This window comes from Chelonia mydas, chromosome 12 (genome assembly GCF_015237465.2).
Source record: "Chelonia mydas isolate rCheMyd1 chromosome 12, rCheMyd1.pri.v2, whole genome shotgun sequence".
NCBI lineage: Eukaryota > Metazoa > Chordata > Testudines > Cheloniidae > Chelonia > Chelonia mydas.
In genome coordinates, this window is record NC_051252.2 from 4,991,182 (window position 1) to 5,009,623 (window position 18,442).

The 18,442-nt window shown below is 48.1% G+C and overlaps 1 protein-coding gene across 1 annotated transcript in view; it reads left to right on the forward strand.

Annotated features, from left to right (window-relative positions):
- ATP6V0D1 (ATPase H+ transporting V0 subunit d1) overlaps positions 1-18,442 on the forward strand; it is a 96,291-nt gene that overhangs the window by 65,423 nt on the left and 12,426 nt on the right. Inside the window, exon 3 of the mRNA XM_037877591.2 lies at positions 17,000-17,178. Coding sequence (XP_037733519.1) covers positions 17,000-17,178 — 179 coding nt within the window. The remainder of the gene's footprint in view (positions 1-16,999; positions 17,179-18,442) is intronic.

The window sequence follows — 18,442 nt, forward strand, 5'->3', positions numbered from 1 at the left end:
TGAGTGGGGTTGCAAAGGTAGCTGTGATTCTCAGGGACCCAGTCTGCCCTCTGCTTCCCTGGCTCCAGAAGCTGTATACCGGGCACCAGAACAGCAGTAAATAAATACTGCCTCCAGGATTGTAGAGTTTACAGTTCTTGGGCACATTAAAGGGACAGTGCAGATGTCTTATGATGACTAGAATGTGTCTCAGGGAGCCAGATATTCCTGTTGTTGCTGCGTGTTGTGTTTTGCTGTGAGGTAAAATGCGACCGGCAGGGGAGAGGTGGACAGGCCGTCACGTCACTTTGAGCAGCCAGACAGAAGGCTAATTACTAGCGCCAGCTGAGGGGCTGTGTGAATTGAGTTGCGGGCTGGAATCTCTTGAGGCTTTGTATTCTGCAGAGCCTTTTGAAATACCAGTGCTATGTCTTATCAGATGCATGGTTATATTTCAGTACGCTGCTTCCTGGGAATAGTGTCTCCTAACTGGGGTGGCAGGTATTTGTAGCAGTGGTGGGAACTTTAGGGCAGGTAACTTAGAGAGAGAATGTGGGTGAGGTAATATCTTCTATTAGTGAGAGAGACAAGCTTTCAAGCCACACAGGTATAGGCCATGTGTAATAGAGGCTGGGAGAGGCTAAGCCTCCCCAAACATCTGCTCATGCTCCCCGCCATGGCCCCGGGGCTGGGCTGCGGTGAGGCTCCTCCAGCGGGCTGGGGATTGGGGTGGTTTGAGTCGGCAGGCCGGGGCTCCTCAGGACTCCTCTGGGGAAGGGAGCGTTGCCTCAGGCAGAAGGGGTGGTGCGGGGGCGGGGTGGGTGGGGCTATCCTCCCCAAACAGGGGCGAGGTGCCGGGGAGAAGTTGTGTGCTCCCATGCACACAGAGCTCTTCTTCAGGCCTGGGAAAGCTACTCACAGCAAAATGCAAGGTGGGTCAGATTGTTCAGCGTGCGTAGTTAGCAGGTATTGTAAGGGACCATTCAAGGTGGAGTGGCCTGGTAACACCTCTGCAGTCATAAACAAAAAGAGAGGGTTAATGAGTTATAGATTTGTTGTAATAAGCCATAAATCCAGCCTCTGTAGGTACCTACCATCACAGACCAAAAATATACAGATATGCTAGAAAATAGATTTCAGAGCACACCGTGTGGCAGCATGGCTAAATATAAAATATAGGAGAGAGTCTGATATATTGCCAGAGCAAGTTCAGGTGTTTGGCCTTTTAAAAGCCTAGCCCTACAGAAGGCTGCCATTTTGCAGAGCAAAGGGGAGTCCGGATAAGCACTTATAGAATCCCTTGCATGCCAGCCTGTCTTACTAGTGTAAAAGGATTCTATGTGTCCAGCTATTGGCTGAGCCTTTGGATTGTGGCACCTGCCCTGCAATTCTAGGCGTGGACCACTTCTGGAGCAGATACATGATGTGTGTATAAAAGGTCTGCTTTCCAAAAAGTGTGTAAATTTGGGCAGGGGTAGAATGAGGGGCATAGGTAGCAGTACTCACAAACGCCACCACAAAATAAGCAGTACCCACCTGAGAGGTCTCTTGAAGTAAGCTGCAGATGTTCATATGCATATTCTCTGGGTTTTTGGCCTCAACTCCCCTCCTTAACTGGGGGAAAATAAATTAATAGATTTTTTTAAGGCCAGAAGAGGCTATTCTGATTATCTTTTCTGACCTGCCTGATGCTAGCTGGAGAACTCATCCAGCAATGCCTGCGTTGAGTCCCATCACTTGTGGTTGAACTTAAGTATATGTAAGTGGTGATATCTCCCCACCGCCATTTATCTGTCACCCAAATGAGCAGCAGATTGTGCGTATCTTCACATGTGTATTAGTGTCATGCCTGGCAGCCCCAATCATGAACCTGGACCCCGTTGAGCTAGGTGCTGTATAAGCACGACAAAGACTGTCCCTGCGCCAAGGAGCTGACGAGTGTAAGATGAGACAACAGATGGAGTACAAGGAGTCAGATGTGCTGTGGTCTCTCTCACTAGCAGCCTAACCATTATGATGGTTTTTGTAGATGCCACAGCAAAGGAGACTCGAGGAGGGCTGGGAAGGAAGGATGTTTACGAGAGCACCTCCCAGGTCTAGGGGCAGCATGGGAGAAAGCACGATGGTGCTTGTTTGCAGATGTAACAAGCGGGTGATGGAGACGTGTGATATGGGCCATCAGAGATGAGCGTTGGCGGCGGTGGAGGAGAGATGATCGTGGGGGACAGATTGTGAAGGGCCTTGAGAACAAAGACAAGCAGCTTATGTTTGATGTGGTAGAGAAGAGGGAACCAATGGAGGGGGATGCAAAGAGAGGGGTGACATGGTTAAAGTGATAGGCCAGGAAAGTGATCACTGCAGCAGCATATTGAATGGATCTGAGCAGGGCACGATGGTGTTTGTCAAGGCTAGAGATGTTGCAGTAATTGAGAAGTGAGAGGTTGAGAGCTTGGATGGATAAGAGAAGGTTGGATCTTACAGATGTTATGTAGGAAGAATCTGCAAGATTTAAATGCAGCTTGGATGTGGGGACCTCGAAAGCAGTCTGAGTTGAAGGTGATGTCCAGCTTGAGAGCCGGAGTCACAGCAGGATGGTGGCGGTGTCCGCAGAGATCAAGAGAGGAAGGTAGTGGAAGAAGGGCTCCTCTTGCTGTGATCAGCAATGAAATGGTTAATGTTGTTTAAATTCTCATTCAGCATCTGAGTGTGCCCCCACTGAAGTGAACAGGGGTGTCTGCACCTCTCTGAGCGAGCATCTCCGGCTCGTCGTTGTTTAACCACTATGGGAATCTCTCTTGTAATGAAAGCATTGATTTTGGAGTGCTAGGCAGGAGCTTGAAAGAAGTGGTAGTGTGCCATACTGCCACATACGCCCCTGCCCTTCTTCCACCACATGCACCCGGGCCCCAATTCACGCCCTGAGTTTAGGATGGTCTCGTTACTCGGGAGTGTGCGGATCATCGCAAAGCAGAGCCGAGTGAGCTCTCCCATGCCGTGCCATCTTGTACCAACCACAGGAAAGCTATTGTACAAATGTTGGAGGGATTTTCTTGTAATTGTAGTGACTTTTTGTTTTATCCCTCTGTCTGTTGAGCCAAGGACCTTAGTTCGCATGAGTTGGCTGTGCCGGTTATACGGAAGCCACATAAAAGCACTAAAATAGCCTGTCTAGACACTAAAACATCATGCCTTCAGAGCCTTTTTTTAGGGCATTTCCAGGGCTACAGCATCTGGGGTGTGGTGTTCTCCCTGGAAAGTGGGGAATTTCTGATAATTTGCAGACCTGCAGGCATGAGCTTGGGCTCTGAGGTCATGTTTTTATGCCCAGAAGCGTGTATGTGTGTAATCGTACACGAAGGTTCAGGTTGCAGGGTAAAACACTGGCATTTCCTGGTTTGAGAGTTGAGTTGCTTGGTCAGTCTCAATCTGACCCTTGCGCATATGCTTTATGATCCGGTGTGAACATGTCATTATCAATAGATAAGTATTCCCATCCTTCAGCACGCGGACTGTGCGGTAGTGGGATCAGCTCCCTCACAAGGCTACGTGTGTACAGTCGTCTATGTTTGGAGGTCTGGGGTTTCCATTGCTTGCTTAGGGTGGTCACGGACTCACATTTTGGAGGTCTCCCGGACAACAAACTAACTCCCGTGAGGCAGGTTTGTCTCCTTCCAAGTGCTGAGGTGGTTAGTGACTTGTTCATGGTGTCCTTCAACAAGGAGATGTTGGTAGTTAGGTGACTCTAGACTGCTCCTGACTGCATCTTGTGCCTTAACAGCAGCCCCAATCTTCCTATGCCCCAGTTGAGCACAGCCTCCAGCTTTTGTTGGATCTTTGTTGGTCCTTGTCGTGCCTTCCTGGAGGACAGTGCTTGGGACCGTGGAATATGGCAGCTGTTCCAGTACAGTGTGGCCGGGTTCTCAGAAGATTCATGAGACACACGCAACTCATCCCGTGTTCTGTCCTTAGTCATGCTCTGCAGCCACTTGCAACGTTGTTTATACGTTACCTGGTATCCTGGGGCAGAGAGCAGTTTAAAGAATATCCGCCTGTTGTCCTGACTGGGGATGAAACTATATTACCTGATGAGTTTGAGACTGAGCCCTATGTGGGCTTGAAAGGGTTAGATTTTGGGTTGATTTCACTGTACACACATCAAAAAGAGATTTCGATCGACAATAGAATTTTAAATTTGGGAGAAGTAAGAAAAAAGCTGCTTGCAAACTTAGTCAAAATTCAGTGATTTAGGCTTAGACAAATGGGCTAGTGAATGAAAAGGACCTAGGGGTGACAGTGGACGAGAAGCTGGATATGAGTCAGCAGTGTGCCCTTGTTGCCAAGAAGGCCAATGGCATTTTGGGATGTATAAGGAGGGGCATAACGAGCAGATCGAGGGACGTGATCGTCCCCCTCTATTTGACATTGATGAGGCCTCATCTGGAGTACAGTGTCCAGTTTTGGGCCCCACACTACAAGAAGGATGTGGATAAATTGGAGAGAGTCCAGCGAAGGGCAACAAAAATGATTAGGGGTCTGGAACACATGACTTATGAGGAGAGGCTGAGGGAACTGGGATTGTTTAGTCTGCAGAAGAGAAGAATGAGGGGGGATTTGATAGCTGCTTTCAACTACCTGAGAGGTGGTTCCAGAAAGGATGGTTCTAGACTATTCTCAGTGGTAGCAGATGACAGGACAAGGAGTAATGGTCTCAAGTTGCAGTGGGGGAGGTTTAGGTTGGATATTAGGAAAAAATTTTTCACCAGGAGGGTGGTGAAACACTGGAATGCGTTACCTAGGGAGGTGGTAGAATCTCCTTCCTTAGAAGTTTTTAAGGTCAGGCTTGACAAAGCCCTGGCTGGGATGATTTAATTGGGGATTGGTCCTGCTTTGAGCAGGGGGTTGGACTAGCTGACCTCCTGAGGTCCCTTCCAACCCTGATATTCTATGATTCTAATAGTAAAAATAGGTATGATTTGCTGACTTAAGGGTATTTCCTTTGCATATTTTGATGCGATGTTGACAGGATTTTAATGTTTACCAAACTTTAGCTTTTTGAATCTTTTAATCTTTTTGAATGTCTGCTGTCATTAAATTGTCTGACCCGCCCATCATTTCCTGTTATGGTGAAAATTTAAATGGATAAAAATCTAAGAACTTAATAATAAACATCAATATTATCTGTCAAAGTAAAATAAATCAAACTCTGCCAAGCCTAGCAGTAAGTGCTGGGATGTCTTTGGTCACATGTAGTCTCCTCCCTGGGACCAGTGCAATATTACAAATGGCCTGGAAAAGGCACTGGAGAACGTAAGTGTCCCAAGCCATGGGGCTCTGTCTGGTTCACTTGGGAGACTGCACAGTCAAATACACTCCTTGGTTACAAAGCTTTTTCTGATTGTTGCTATATTTTCTTCTGCTTGGTTTTATCTCTTTACACCACTCTGCTCATCTCAAATAATCCTTCTCTTTTGGACACTTGCATCTTTCAATATTTGTACAGAGTTATTTCTTCCTTTTCTCAGCCTAACTGCTGTTTGGCCAAGGTCCAGTTGTGGACCTCTCTCCACTCTTTAAGCTAGTTTCTTCAGCCCAATACCCACATAGCTTTGCTCCTTACTTAGTGATCTCTGACTTACTGACATCTTTGTTTACTAGGTGCAGTCTCAACAGAGTCCAAAAGACAAGGACGATCCTCTCCTTTTCATGATGTGTTGCTTCTGCTGTGAAACACACTAGGTCTTTTCCTTCGGCTGTTGTATGTCATTACAAGCCTGTCTAATCTGCTGCCCTTCCCTACGTCCGATTCAGCATCGCTGCTTTCCAGGTTTCTCCCATGAACTAATAGCTTCGTGCCCCAGTGGTCTCTCCAAGTCCTGTTACCTTGCATTCTCCCACCGTTTGTTTTCCTGTCCACATTTACACAGCTTGGACCCTTTGGATCTCTCTCCTCTCTGGCCACAACATAATTTACCTTGCTCATTTTATTGTGCTCTTTGTATCTTCCAAAGTTACAAGGTTACTGAAGCTGGGACTCAGTACCAATCCAAAAGGCAGTACCTCAGATGGCTCCTGGGGATAAGTCCCGGTATTTGCATTAGTGCCTGTGGATTGACTGAAACATGACCGTGTTGTACTCCAGGTGGATTAGCTAGCGTGGCACACAGTTTAGTGAAAATAGCAGCTCTCTGTCACAAACCAGTGCCTACCACTGGAGCAGAGGCCAGCATTTGTCAGCGAGCGGGCGAGGTATGGCTTGATGTGATGTGAGAAAAGGAGCCATGAATGGGTCTCAGCTGGAAGTTGTCTGTTGTGGAATGCACTGGTTCTGATGGCTGGTGAAAAAGTGCAAGCTTACATGCTGGCTTCTCTGTGCTGTAGTTCATCTTTGCGTTGGGATGGGGGCGGGGGGGGGGGTGAGCCTCAGAGCCTGGACAGCGGAGAGTTGGAGCATTACCAAGCAGACGCCTCCTCCAAGGGGCGGTACTGTGTCTGTAACATGGCAGTCACCGCTTGTGTGACTTCTGGGTAGTGAACAGAGCTCTCTAGCAGGTTTGGTTCCTGCTGTCAGCTGACGGCTGTTGCGACATGAGCCATGATGCAGGGAGGGAAAAAAACATTCCTTCTGGGCCAGAGGGGGGCAAGACTGTACCCTGCTGGTGCAGGGAGGGATGGAGATGGGGGTGGTAATGGGGCATTGACGTTCACCCTGGTAGCTGCTTCCTCTGTGTATGTTGAGATGATAGTGTACAGAGAATAGGTTGAACCGGCAAGACAGAACTCCTGGGTTTGTTAAGGGATTGCCCTGAAACCAGAAGTGAAGCTGATTTCCAAGGCCATTTGGTCTTCATGCTCCCTCTGCAGTGATGCTGTGTACCCAAACGGATAGAGTGTGCGGGCACACGCTGCAGTGTTGAATGGGGCACAGAAGTCTGAGCCACTGCTGTGACAGTACACGCAGAATTTCAGTGGTTGGCTAGGCCAGTTCCAGCGAGCAGAACGGCAGTTTGTCAGCTTACTTAGCTGGCTAGCAAGCTGTCTGTCTGTCTGCCATGTCGAGAGAGGGTGTGTTTGCTGGGCTGGGAGCTGCAGTCAGTGTTGCATGTGGCTGGACCACCTTCCTTCTGGGCATTACTTGTTTTTAACTAGGTCTTTTCAGGTGGACCTAGCCTTGGTGAAGGAGCTGAGGTTCCTGAAACTCCACATACCAGGTCTCCTGGCTGTGGCTCTCCAAAGTGATAAGTTGCTCGCTTGGCTGGAACACGGATACATTTTTGTTCTGCTCCTGTAGATTCTTGGCTTCCTGCCCAGAAGGTCAAAGTGAAGTGGAGATGAGGCTTACCAGTTCGTGTTCTGCTGTCAACATTCACTGCAACAGGAGAGCTTTGTCAGCCAAGAACATTTAAAAATATGTCCCCTTATGATCAAAGTTGTTTGTGAGGCTGCGAGTATGAAAAACGAGCTGCTGCCCTGTGATCTGTGGCTTTTGTGAGCACCACTACAAACCCTGCTACTTCTCGCGTAGACTAGGAGCTGCTGCGACTTGTCTTCACCGCATCCAGCGAGCTTCCCCAAACCATCTGTCCCTTACTCTGTGGCCTCCACTACCAGACAACTAAATATTGACCCATTTTATAAGTGCTTGTATATAAATCCTAAAAGTCTAAATACTAAGATGGGTGAACTTGAGTGCCTGGTATTAAATGAGAATATTGATATAATAGCATCACAGAAACATGGGAAATGACAGTCATTGGGACATGGTAATCCAGAGTGCAAATATATCGGAATGACAGAGTAGGTCACACTCGTAGGGGAGTGGCACTATATGTGAAAGAAAGCAAAGTCAAATATAGGGGGAACCCCCCCCCCCCAAAAAAACCCTTAAATGACTCAAACTGTTCCATAGTATCTCTATGGATAGAAATACCATCTTTGAATAATAAAAGGATAACAGTAGGAATATACTACTGATCACCTGACCAGGATGGTGATAGTGACTGTGAAATGCTCAGGGAGATTAGAGAGGCTATAAAAATAGAAAATTCAATAATAATTGGTGATGTCAGCTATCTCCATATTGACTGGGTACATGTCACCTAAGGACAGGATGCAGAGATGAAAATTTCTAGACACCAAGAATGACTGCTTCCTGGAGCAGCTAGTCCTGGAACCTCCGGGAGAGACTTAATTCTTGATTTAACCCTAAGCGAAGCACAGGATCTGGTCCAAGAGGTGAAGATAGCTGTACCACTTGGTAATAGCAACCATAAAGTAATTAAATTTAACGTTCTTGTTTGGGGGGGGACGACCACCAAAGAAGCCCACTACAGTAGCATTTAACTTCAAAAGGGGGAACTACGCAAAAATGAGAATAAGAGGAACAGTCACGAGTGAAATACCTACAAGCTGCATGGAAACTTTTAAAAAACATATAATAGAGGCTTAAATTAAATGTATATCCCAAATAAAAATATGCCATCATAACTAAATGACTGAGTAAAAGGTGGTTAGAGGCAAAAAGGCATTCTTTTAAAAACTGGGCATCAAATCCTATTGAGGAAAACAGGAGCATAAACTCTGGTAAATCAAGTGCAAAAGTACAATTAGGTAGGCCAAAAAAGAATTTGAAGAGCAACTAGCAAAAGACACAAAGTAACAGCAAAAAAAAGTTGAGTACATGGGAAGCAGGCAGTCTGCCAAAAAATCATTGGGGCCACTGGATGATCAAGGTGCTAAAGGAGCCCTCAAAGACAAGACCATTGCAAAGAAGCTAAATTAATTCTCTGCTTCTGTCTTCGCTGCGGAGGAAGTGAGGGAGATGCCCACACCTGAGCTGTTTTTTCTAGGTGAGGTACTGTCCCAGATTGAGGTGTCAGTAGAGGAGGTCTTGGTACAAATTGATAAATTAAACAGTAATAAGTCACCAGGACTGCCAGATGGTATTCACCCAAGAGTTCTGAAGGAACTCGGATATGACATCGCAGAACCACTAACTGTGGTATGTAACCTGTTACTTAAATCAGCCTCTCTACCAGTTGACTGTCAGATAGTAAACACGATACCAATTTTTTAGAAAGCCTCCAGAGGTGATCCGGGCAATTACAGGCCAGTAAGCCTAACTTCGGAACCAGGCAAATTGGTCGAAACAATAGTAAAGAACAGAATTCTCACAAGTGTAGATGAACACAATATATTGTAGAAGAGTCAACATGGCTTTTGTAGATGGAAATCATGCCTCGCTAATCTATTAGAGTTCTTTGAGGGGGTCAGCAAACGTGTGGACAAGGGTGATCCAGTGGATATAGTATACTCGGACTTTCAGAAAGCCTTTGACAAGGTCTCTCACCAAAAGCTCTTAAGCAAAGTAAGCAGTCGTGATAAGAGGGAAGGTCCTCTCATGGATCAGAAACTGGTTAAAAGATAAGAAAGGGGTAGGAATAAATGGTCAGTTCTCAGAATGGAGAGAGGTAAAGAGCAGGGTCCCTGATGGACCTGTACTGGGAGCAGTACTGTTCAACATCTTCATAAATGATCTGGAAAAAGGGGTAAACATTGAAGTGGCAACGTTTGCAGATGGTAGAAAACTACTCAAGATAGGTAAGTCCAAAGCAGACTGCGAAGAGTTACAAAGGGATCTGACAAAACTAGGTGACTGGGCAAGGAAATGGCAGATGAAATTCAGTGTTGGTAAATGCAAAGTAACACATATTGGAAAACAATCCCAACTACACATACAAAATGATGGGATCTAAATTAGCTGTTACAACTCAAGAAAGATCCTGGATTTATTGTGGATAGTTCTCTAAAAACATCTGCTCAGTGTGCAGCAGCAGCCAAAAAGAAGCTATCCATGTTGGGAACCATTAGGAAAGGGATAGATAATGAGACAGAAAATGTTATTATGTCTCTGTATAAATCCATGGTACATCCACACCTTGAATTCTAGGTGTAGTTCTGGTCATCCCATGTCAAAAAAGGTATACTAGAATTGGGAAAAGTACAGAGAAAGATGACTAAAATGATTAAGGGTATGGAACAGCTTCCATGTGACACGAGATTAAAAAAGACGGGGACTTGTCAGCTTGGAAAAGAGATGACCAAGGGGGGATATGATAGAAGTCAATAAATCATGAATGTTGTGGAGAAAGTGAATAAGGAAGAAAGTGAATAAGGAAGTGTTGTTTACCCCTTGTAATAAAAGAACCAGGGGTCAGCCAATGAAATTAACAGGCAGCAGATTTAAAACATACATAAGGAAGAAGTACTTCATACGATGCCCAGTCAACCTGGGGAACTCATTGCTAGGGAATGTTGTCAAGGCCAAAAGTATAATGGGTTTCAAAAAAGAATTAGATAAGTTCAGGCTATTAGCCAGGATGGTCAAGGATGCAAACCCATGCTCTGGGTGTACTAAAGCCTTTGACTGTCAGATCCTGGGACTAGATGACGGGATGGATCACTAGATAAATTGCCCTGTTCTGTTCATTCTCCTTGAAGCATGTGGCATTGGCCACTGTCAGACAGGATACTGGGCTAGCGGGACCATTGGTCTGACCCAGTGTGGCTGTTCTTATACATTGATTCTTGCCCTCAGGCATACGTCTGCTCCTTGCAGATTTCTTAGTTTGCAAAATCTGCTATAGACCTAGTAGGGGGGTAAGTTAGGTCCTAGTCCTACCTAGTCATTCCCATCAAATTCGTCATCCCTGGTAAGTCTGCAGCAGGTCCTCTGGATTTTATTCTTGCTCTCCTTCCCAACTTTGCCGCTTTTCTAAAGTTATGGGGCAAAGAAGGCTGGAGAACGAATAGCTGGCTTCAAAGTCTGGCTGGGAGCGTCAGAGACCATGTGACACTCCTAAATTCCTTAGGGTTTCATGTTCAGTTTCCTCCCAGTGCATGCCAAACCATTTAGAAAAGGGTAAAAAAAACCTCATCTAGTTCAAAAGTTTCCCAGGATGGGCGTTAAGGTTGGTCGACCGCATCAGTAACTGAAGAGTGAAAACCCATCTGAATGCATTACAGAAATGTACCCACTATGTGATTGTGCAGCTCTCCAATGGCCACGGCAACAAAGGATAAAAGGCCCAGCAGTGGGAAATCTGGAGGGCGGAGGCAGAGGTCTGTAGTTTTTATGGCTGTAGGAGCAAGGTTCTGCTCATCTTAGTTTTTGGGCAAAAGCCGCTGTATATGCATGATGACCAAGCTGAGGGAACTCTGACATGCAGCGACATGCATGCTTCAGTTCGTGGCAGGACTCCGGGTTTACTATATGTAACCATTAGCATGTCTAGGGTGCTGCACCTTTTCAACCCATGTCACTGCAGCAGCATTGAAACCCGTAAGTACAAATGTCAGTTAGAATCTATGGCTTCCACCGAGCACCTGTGTTAAGGGATTCATGTTAACACCAGCCACAGTGATAAAGGTCCTGCCGTCCTGCAAGAGAAGCAGTGCCATGGCGCCGTGAGCCTGAATTGTTTGAATTATTCAGTGTGTAACATCTCATCATTGACCTTTCGCTTGTGGGCTGAATTTAATTGGTATCTTTTGTATAATTGAAGGTGACTCAGGGACTTGTCCTACATTACTGTACAAAAACATTAGCAGGCTCTGGGTGGTTTGCTATCGGATATGCTGTCCTCTTGCATCATAGCTTCCTCTCCACACAACACACACACACACACACACACACACACACACACACACACACACACACACACACACACACACACACACACACACACACACACACACACAACTCTGGGGGCTGGAGAGGGTGGGAGGGGAGGGTTTGCTGGGCTGAACAAGAGACTCTCTCTTTCAAGAACAAGGGTCTCCCTCATGCCAAGTGCAGGATCTGGAAAGAGCCCTTCCAGTTGTTGTTGTGAATCTCCATGGTTTCTGCTCTTTTGGCCCTTTTCTTGTTCTGCTAACGTTGGTGTCTGAGAATTTCCGTCTTAGACATCTGACCTGTTCTCAAGGACCGCCAAGAAAATATTTCTGAGTTCAGAGACTAATTACAGGTCTGTGGATGCAGATGATCTACAGCTGGCATCTTATGTGCTGCAAGATACAGGGCTATATTCCTCTGGATGTGCCAGTGACTCTATATCCAGAACTTTGTGCCTCTGGCCAAGCTCCTAGTCTGTTGACAACTGCTTTCACAGCTGCAGGCAGGCAGATTCCTGTTCTGTGCCACTGGAAACCTCATTATGCCCTTGGCGAGGGTTTGATCCTGACTTCAGAAAGGGAAGCGATTTAAGTGAAGAGTTTGTCAGGTCCTGATTCCTGTTCTTCAGTCCCGTCCCCCCACAACCTTATCCCCTGTACAGATTTACCATTGCCAAATATGCTACAGGATGACATCAGAGTTTAGCTGTTGTCTAATGTAATCTCTCCCATTTCTTGCTGCTTGCCTGTTCTTACTTAGGTCTCCCTAAACCTCTTTTGCTAGCTCTCAATACAGCTTCCTTGGTGTTTACACTAGTCTTTACGCTCCCTAATTAACTCCTGGTGCCTGTTACCATTTCTCTGGGGGCGATTTTCTATCTTAACAGCTGTCACCACCTCCCCCTCTTCTGCGGTGGCTTTCCTGGTTCGCGTCACAGTTCTTGGAGAATCCCTCAACCCAGTGGCCCACTTCCCAGCACAAGTGGGAAGATTGGGTGTCTTCCCTCCAAGCTCCTGTATTATCCTTGCTGGTTGAGAACCTTGATGTTCCTGAACTGTTGTTCCTCTTAAGAGGTGCAGCATAACCTGACTTGTTAAAGGGAGTGCTGGAAGGAGCAGTCCCATATGATTAACAGGTTGCTCCCATTGTTCTTCACATAATAAAACAGGGGAAGTGATTATCCTCCGGTGGCACCTTTCTAGGCGTGGAGGTGTGAGCACTGATTAGCTCTGTGAAGCCGCTGCGGAATTCTGTAACCTCGGACAATCTGGTTATACCTGTGTCTGGCTCTCACCAGACTAGTGGCATTGTCTGCTGGAAAGCCTCTCATTCCCAAGAGGTGATTTGAGCATGACCTAAAAATGACACGTATGCAGGTGCTGAAGCACTCAAGGCCCCGAGGAAGTTGTGGGGAGGGAGGTGAGGTGCATAAACAGGCACACCATGTTCGATGGGCATTTGGGGGATCAGTGCTACCCTGTAATAAATCAAACCAACCAAACCCCGTAGGGCTGGTAGAAGAGACCGTAGCAGAGGCGAAGGAGGTACTGCTGCTTCGCTGCCCGTGCTGTAACTGGTATACAAGAAGGCCGCTGCACCGGAAAGCAGGTGCATCCAGGCATGGCTGGGGGGAGGCTTTTCTGACTGCATCCCAAACACTCGGTCAGTGTGTTCTGGCTTAATTCTCTTGTTTAGTCAGAACTTCGATGGTCACCTGGAACAGGAAACATGAAGATCTCAGCCTCTAGTTTGTTTTATCTGGAAAGAGCGAGAGAGAGCTGGCATAAACACAGCCTGGGCTTGCTAGAGAGTGGAACTGCAGCTCATATTTAGCCAACGCTATTGCTAAGGCGTGTACTCAGAGCTGCTGCTGGACGGTTGGCCTTTTCCGGACCGTTAGGTTAGGTCCTCTACAGCACATGTCTTCTCATATCTGGGTTTATGTGGTCCTCCGGGAGAGCTGCAGGCAAACAAAAGGCCAGTTCCTTTTCCTGTTGCACCGGTTTCACCCTAGGGAGTTGATATCCGCACTAGTATTCTAGCAGTGAATGGGAACTGTCGGATATTGAGCATTGCCTTGTTTGCGTGAGCCGGCTCCTTATCTCCTGGGCTCGCCCTGTGTCCTGTTGTATTGGGCATAGATTATAAGCACTTCAGCCTGGAACCTTTCTCCTCTCTCTCTTGATGAAGTGTCATGCACACCTATGGCTCTGTGCACATATCCTGGGACCTGTGCATGCACACTGTGCACATATGAAGCTGGTCCCAGGTGAAATCAGCCTGGGGACCAGTAGTAATAGGCAGACTTGTGAGTCTGAGATGCTCGATTTGGTGTACAACGTCATGTGATGGATTTCTGTCGTTGGAAAGTGGTGCAGGAAACTGGGGCAGGTGACAGGACACTCAAAATCGAGAGTGGGAAAGTAGTGTAGTGTGTGCTCTCACACTTATGCTCCTCCCCCAGCAGTGTGTGTGTGTGTGTGTGTGAAGGATGGCCCATCAGCCCAGCTCTGCATTGCCTGGTGCTTGTCGGTGTCGAACACAACCTCAGTTTGTTTCTAGCAAAGCTGGATCAGAGAGCGTGGTTCTGGAGCCGTTTCTGTGTTCACAAGTAGCTGTAGAAGTGTTACCTTACCGTTCCCATGTCTGTGGATGGCTTGGGTCTAACTCCTTGCAGGCTGCCCTTGTCATGATGACGGCAGGACTTGAGGTGAGCTAGGGCAGGTCAAGAGCCGTTCAGCACGTAATTGGTAGGTGCTTGTGCTGGCAACATCAGAGCGCTCTATCCTCCTTTCCCCTGCCTGTTCCTAGTTGCAGGTTAAGCTCAGGAGGCTTCTGGCTGAATGGATCTTATGCCTTGCGAGGTTCAGCGTGCTTTGCCTTGCTGTGCGTAGGTGATGCCCTAATGCAGCCTTTGCAGAGTAGGGGCGTTACAGATGGGCACATGACGACCTGTCAGGGCTTTTCCTGAAAATCATGGCATGCAATCTTGGCTTAAGTTGCATTTGTTTGTAAGCAGACAGTATAGCCTGGAAACTGCTACCTTCGAGCCCCTGCATGGCGCTGGTCCTAGCAGTGCATGCTTCAGCCAGGGCTTGGTCTGTGTGTTTCACTGAGATGCATCTTGGTGGCTTGTGGCCTCTCATCCAGTGCTAATTACGCTCCTGGGTTACAGCTCTGTCTGCTTCTCTTCTGTTACAAACAAGTTGGGGGGAGGGGGCTTCCCTTCAGGTGGCCTTGACCATGTTCTAATCTCCACAGTGGGGAGGGGGCTCTGGTCTAGGGCGCTGTGGAGGCAGGAGCGGGGTTGCCTTTGAGCTGGGAGACTGTTAATAAAGTCATGCGGTTGTGCCGACGTGTAGTCTTGGTAAAGTGAACCAAATCTTAACGTCCTTTGTCAAAGTCCTTTGTCATAAGGGGAAGGCAGAGGCAGAAGCACGCGGGGAAGTGGAGGGCAGTTGGAGGGGTAGTTACCCACCCCATGTGGTATGGGGCTTGATCTTGCTTTCTGCTTATTCCCGGAGACACGGCAGCCCCCAGCTTCAGCAGGCCTTGAACAACTCACCCAGCCTCTCCTAGCCAGGCTCAACTAAGTTCTCGAGCAGAGCCAGGCCATGTCCTTCCTGCTTGGTTCCTCAAACCCCATCTCTGCCCTCCCCTCAAGTCCCTTCCCCTCAATAATTTACTCTCCGGCCATCCAGAGAACGCCCTGGACCCCTGCTCCCTGCCAGGCTGGGCCTCCATTGCCATTCTCCACTTACCTCCGGACGCGCTCAGCGTGCCTCCTCCACCCGCTCTCAGGATCCAGTCTAGCCCCACTCCCTTTTGCCCTCTCTGCTTCCCCAAAACAGCTCTCGCCAAGGGCTCTGATGGCCTCTTTCCGGTCAAAAACTTGTACTCCTCCTCCTGGACCTACCAGCTTCCTTGGACACTCTCCATCATGCCCATCCCAGTCTTGTGATCCCTCGGCCTTTGGCTCCATCCTCTCCCTGTTCTCCTCCGACCTCACAAATTGCTCCTTCAGGACCTCGTCATCCTCCTTGCTCGCTGAGGTCCATCAGGGCACCATGCTTGGCACCCTCCTCGTCTCCCTTACTCTCCCTGGGTGTCTCTGAGCAATGTTTGCTGATAGACTCCTGCCGTCTCTGTCGGCCTCTACTTTGCACGTGTCTCCCTCAAACTGAAATTTCAGCCTGTCTTTCTGACCTCCTTGTGTACTTCCAGCTCTCAGCTGAAATGCAGCATGGCCACAGCTGAGCTGCAGCTCTTCCCCAAAGCCCTTCCTCCTCCCTGCCTCTGTCATGCTGGGCAGCACCAAGCCACATTCTGGCCTTTTCCCGCCCTCTAGCCCAGCATCCAAGCAGTGTCTAAATCTCACACGTCTCCTTCTGTATAGGCAGTCAAAGCATCTCTCGAAGCCCTGACCTTGCTTCCTGATTGCTGCAGCTTCCGCCCCTCCAGCCTGTCTTGTCTTTCAAGCTAAAATCTGTGTGTACAGTGCCTAGCGCAAGGCAGCCCCTGTTGGGGTATGGCCTGTGGCCTCTGCTGCAGTGTAAATGATTCATGGGTTAAGGACAGAAAAGCCCTTTTGGATCATGCAGTCTGAGCTCCTGTAATAATGCAGCCACAGACCTGCACCCAGTGATTTCTCCATCAAACCCATAAATTCCGGTGGAGCTAGAGCAGGTCTTCTGGAAACCTCCAGTCTGGAGTTAAAGGCTGCAAGGTGATGGTGGTTAATAACATGCAGTTTTCCTCTTACTGGGTTTTTAATAAGGCTGCCCAGCGTATGTGCTCCCAAGTGAGTAGCCACAAGGTACAGGGGCCAGACTTGGCACAGGGCTGCAGGAACGCTGCATTCTCCCCACTGCGCCTGTACAATGCTTCCCCAGATGCAGCAGCTGAACTGCCAGAGGGATGAAGACCTGTCATCCTCATCCCCATCAGTTTCCCTGGCTCCTGCTGGCCTGGCTGAGGCAATGCTTTGTACAGCCACAAACGGAGGAGTCTTCACTGGGGCATGTGACATGAGGGGGGTCCCAGTGGCTTGGGAGAGGGAGGGGAGTGGCAGGAAGAGATGTGTGGTTGGCAGGGGTCTAGCTGGAGTGGTTTAAAGTTGGGAGTAAGCTTGGTTCCTCTCGCCCAGGCTGGTAGACTGTGAGTGTTGGAAAGGGGGCTCCTCTGCTCCCTGGAGGAGGGGGGTGCACCTGGCAACTTCCTAGAGAGCCTTCAGGTGGCCTGAAGAGCCAGCAGTGACTGTGATGTATCTTCAGTGGGCCAACACGTGCATCCACCCTACTGCCCTCGCGTCCGTATCAGTAACATGTTCCCCTCTCCTGTTCCTCCTAGTTACAGCTACATGATTGATAACGTCATCCTGCTGATCACCGGAACGCTGCACCAGCGCTCCATTGCGGAGCTGGTGCCCAAGTGCCATCCTCTAGGAAGCTTTGAGCAAATGGAAGCTGTGAACATTGCTCAGACCCCTGCGGAGCTCTACAACGCAATCTTGGTGGACACGCCCCTGGGTGAGCAGCGTTTATTCAAAGTGCCTTTCAGCTGGGCTTGGAACCTGTCTGCCCATTCGTGCACGAGGATGGGCACAATCCCGTGTTTCTGAACCTGGGACTACAAACTGTTCTAACCACCCAGACAGGCCTGGCGGGTTTTTCTGCCTTGTATGTGTTACTTGAACTATCTTGTGCAGCTGCAACTCAATGATCATATAGCGACCTCCTTAGTTCCCCATCAGGTGCTGTACAAACGGTCTTATGCAGAAACCTGAAGGTAGAAGGTTGAGGCATGTTAAGAAATGTAACCTTCTTTTAACACTAGTTGTCTTGACTGACACAGGTAATGCAGGGCAGTTTAGTAAATAATCTGAAGTCCCTCTGAGGGAGTGAGGTAATTTTACTTAATTTAGCAAGTTTGTAGCATAGATTTACTATTCCCACTGGAACACTGAGCAGTTTGGTTGGTATGCTGGGCAGTTTTCTATGGGCACCTTTCCCGATAGCTACCACTTCCATTCCTCTCTGCCTTTACTTGTACCGACAGAGGCAGTAAATACAAGCAGTCGCTCCATAAACCATGAGTGCTGTAAACCAGGAGTTCACTGACTTACCTTATAACGATCTGTAGAATGTGGACTCTAGCAGAAGCGTTACTATGATGCATCACAGCTTGGCTGGAAGAATGGTCAGCAGAGCCTTCTCTCGCCAGCAGCGAGACATAACTGTAGAGGGGAAAAGTAACTCCAAGTGGGAGAGGCCACTAACTTTGTTAAATGTTGGTAATTGCTGTGGTCTGCAGAACCAGACTTGTCTATGTCCCACTGTGAAACAAGTACTTGAAACTCGTCCCAATGGCACCTTATCCCAGCAAGAGAGAGACAAGACCTAAGGCCAGCAGCGAGCAGTCTGGGAGGAGGTGAGCGAACGCTTCCACTGTGGCTGTCTGGGCACACAGGCCTCCTGGGCTAGTGTTGGCAACCAGAGTTAATGGAACATAATCGATGGGGTGATCCATGAGCAATTCTTCTAGCTGCTCCAGAAAGGATCCAGTTCCCCAACAGACTTAGAGTCCTGGTGGTACAGTTGGTAGCAGCCTAGATTTTCTTAGCTGGGAAAGAAAGTGCTTCCCACAAACACGGCCTGGGACAATGAGGCAGAGAAATAGTCGATGGGAAAATGATTCATTAGACAAGGAGCCAAGAAATTGAACAAAAACTGAACCAATAGCGAGAGCTCTTGCTTCCATGTATTGAGTGTTCAGATAGGGAAGGGTCACCTG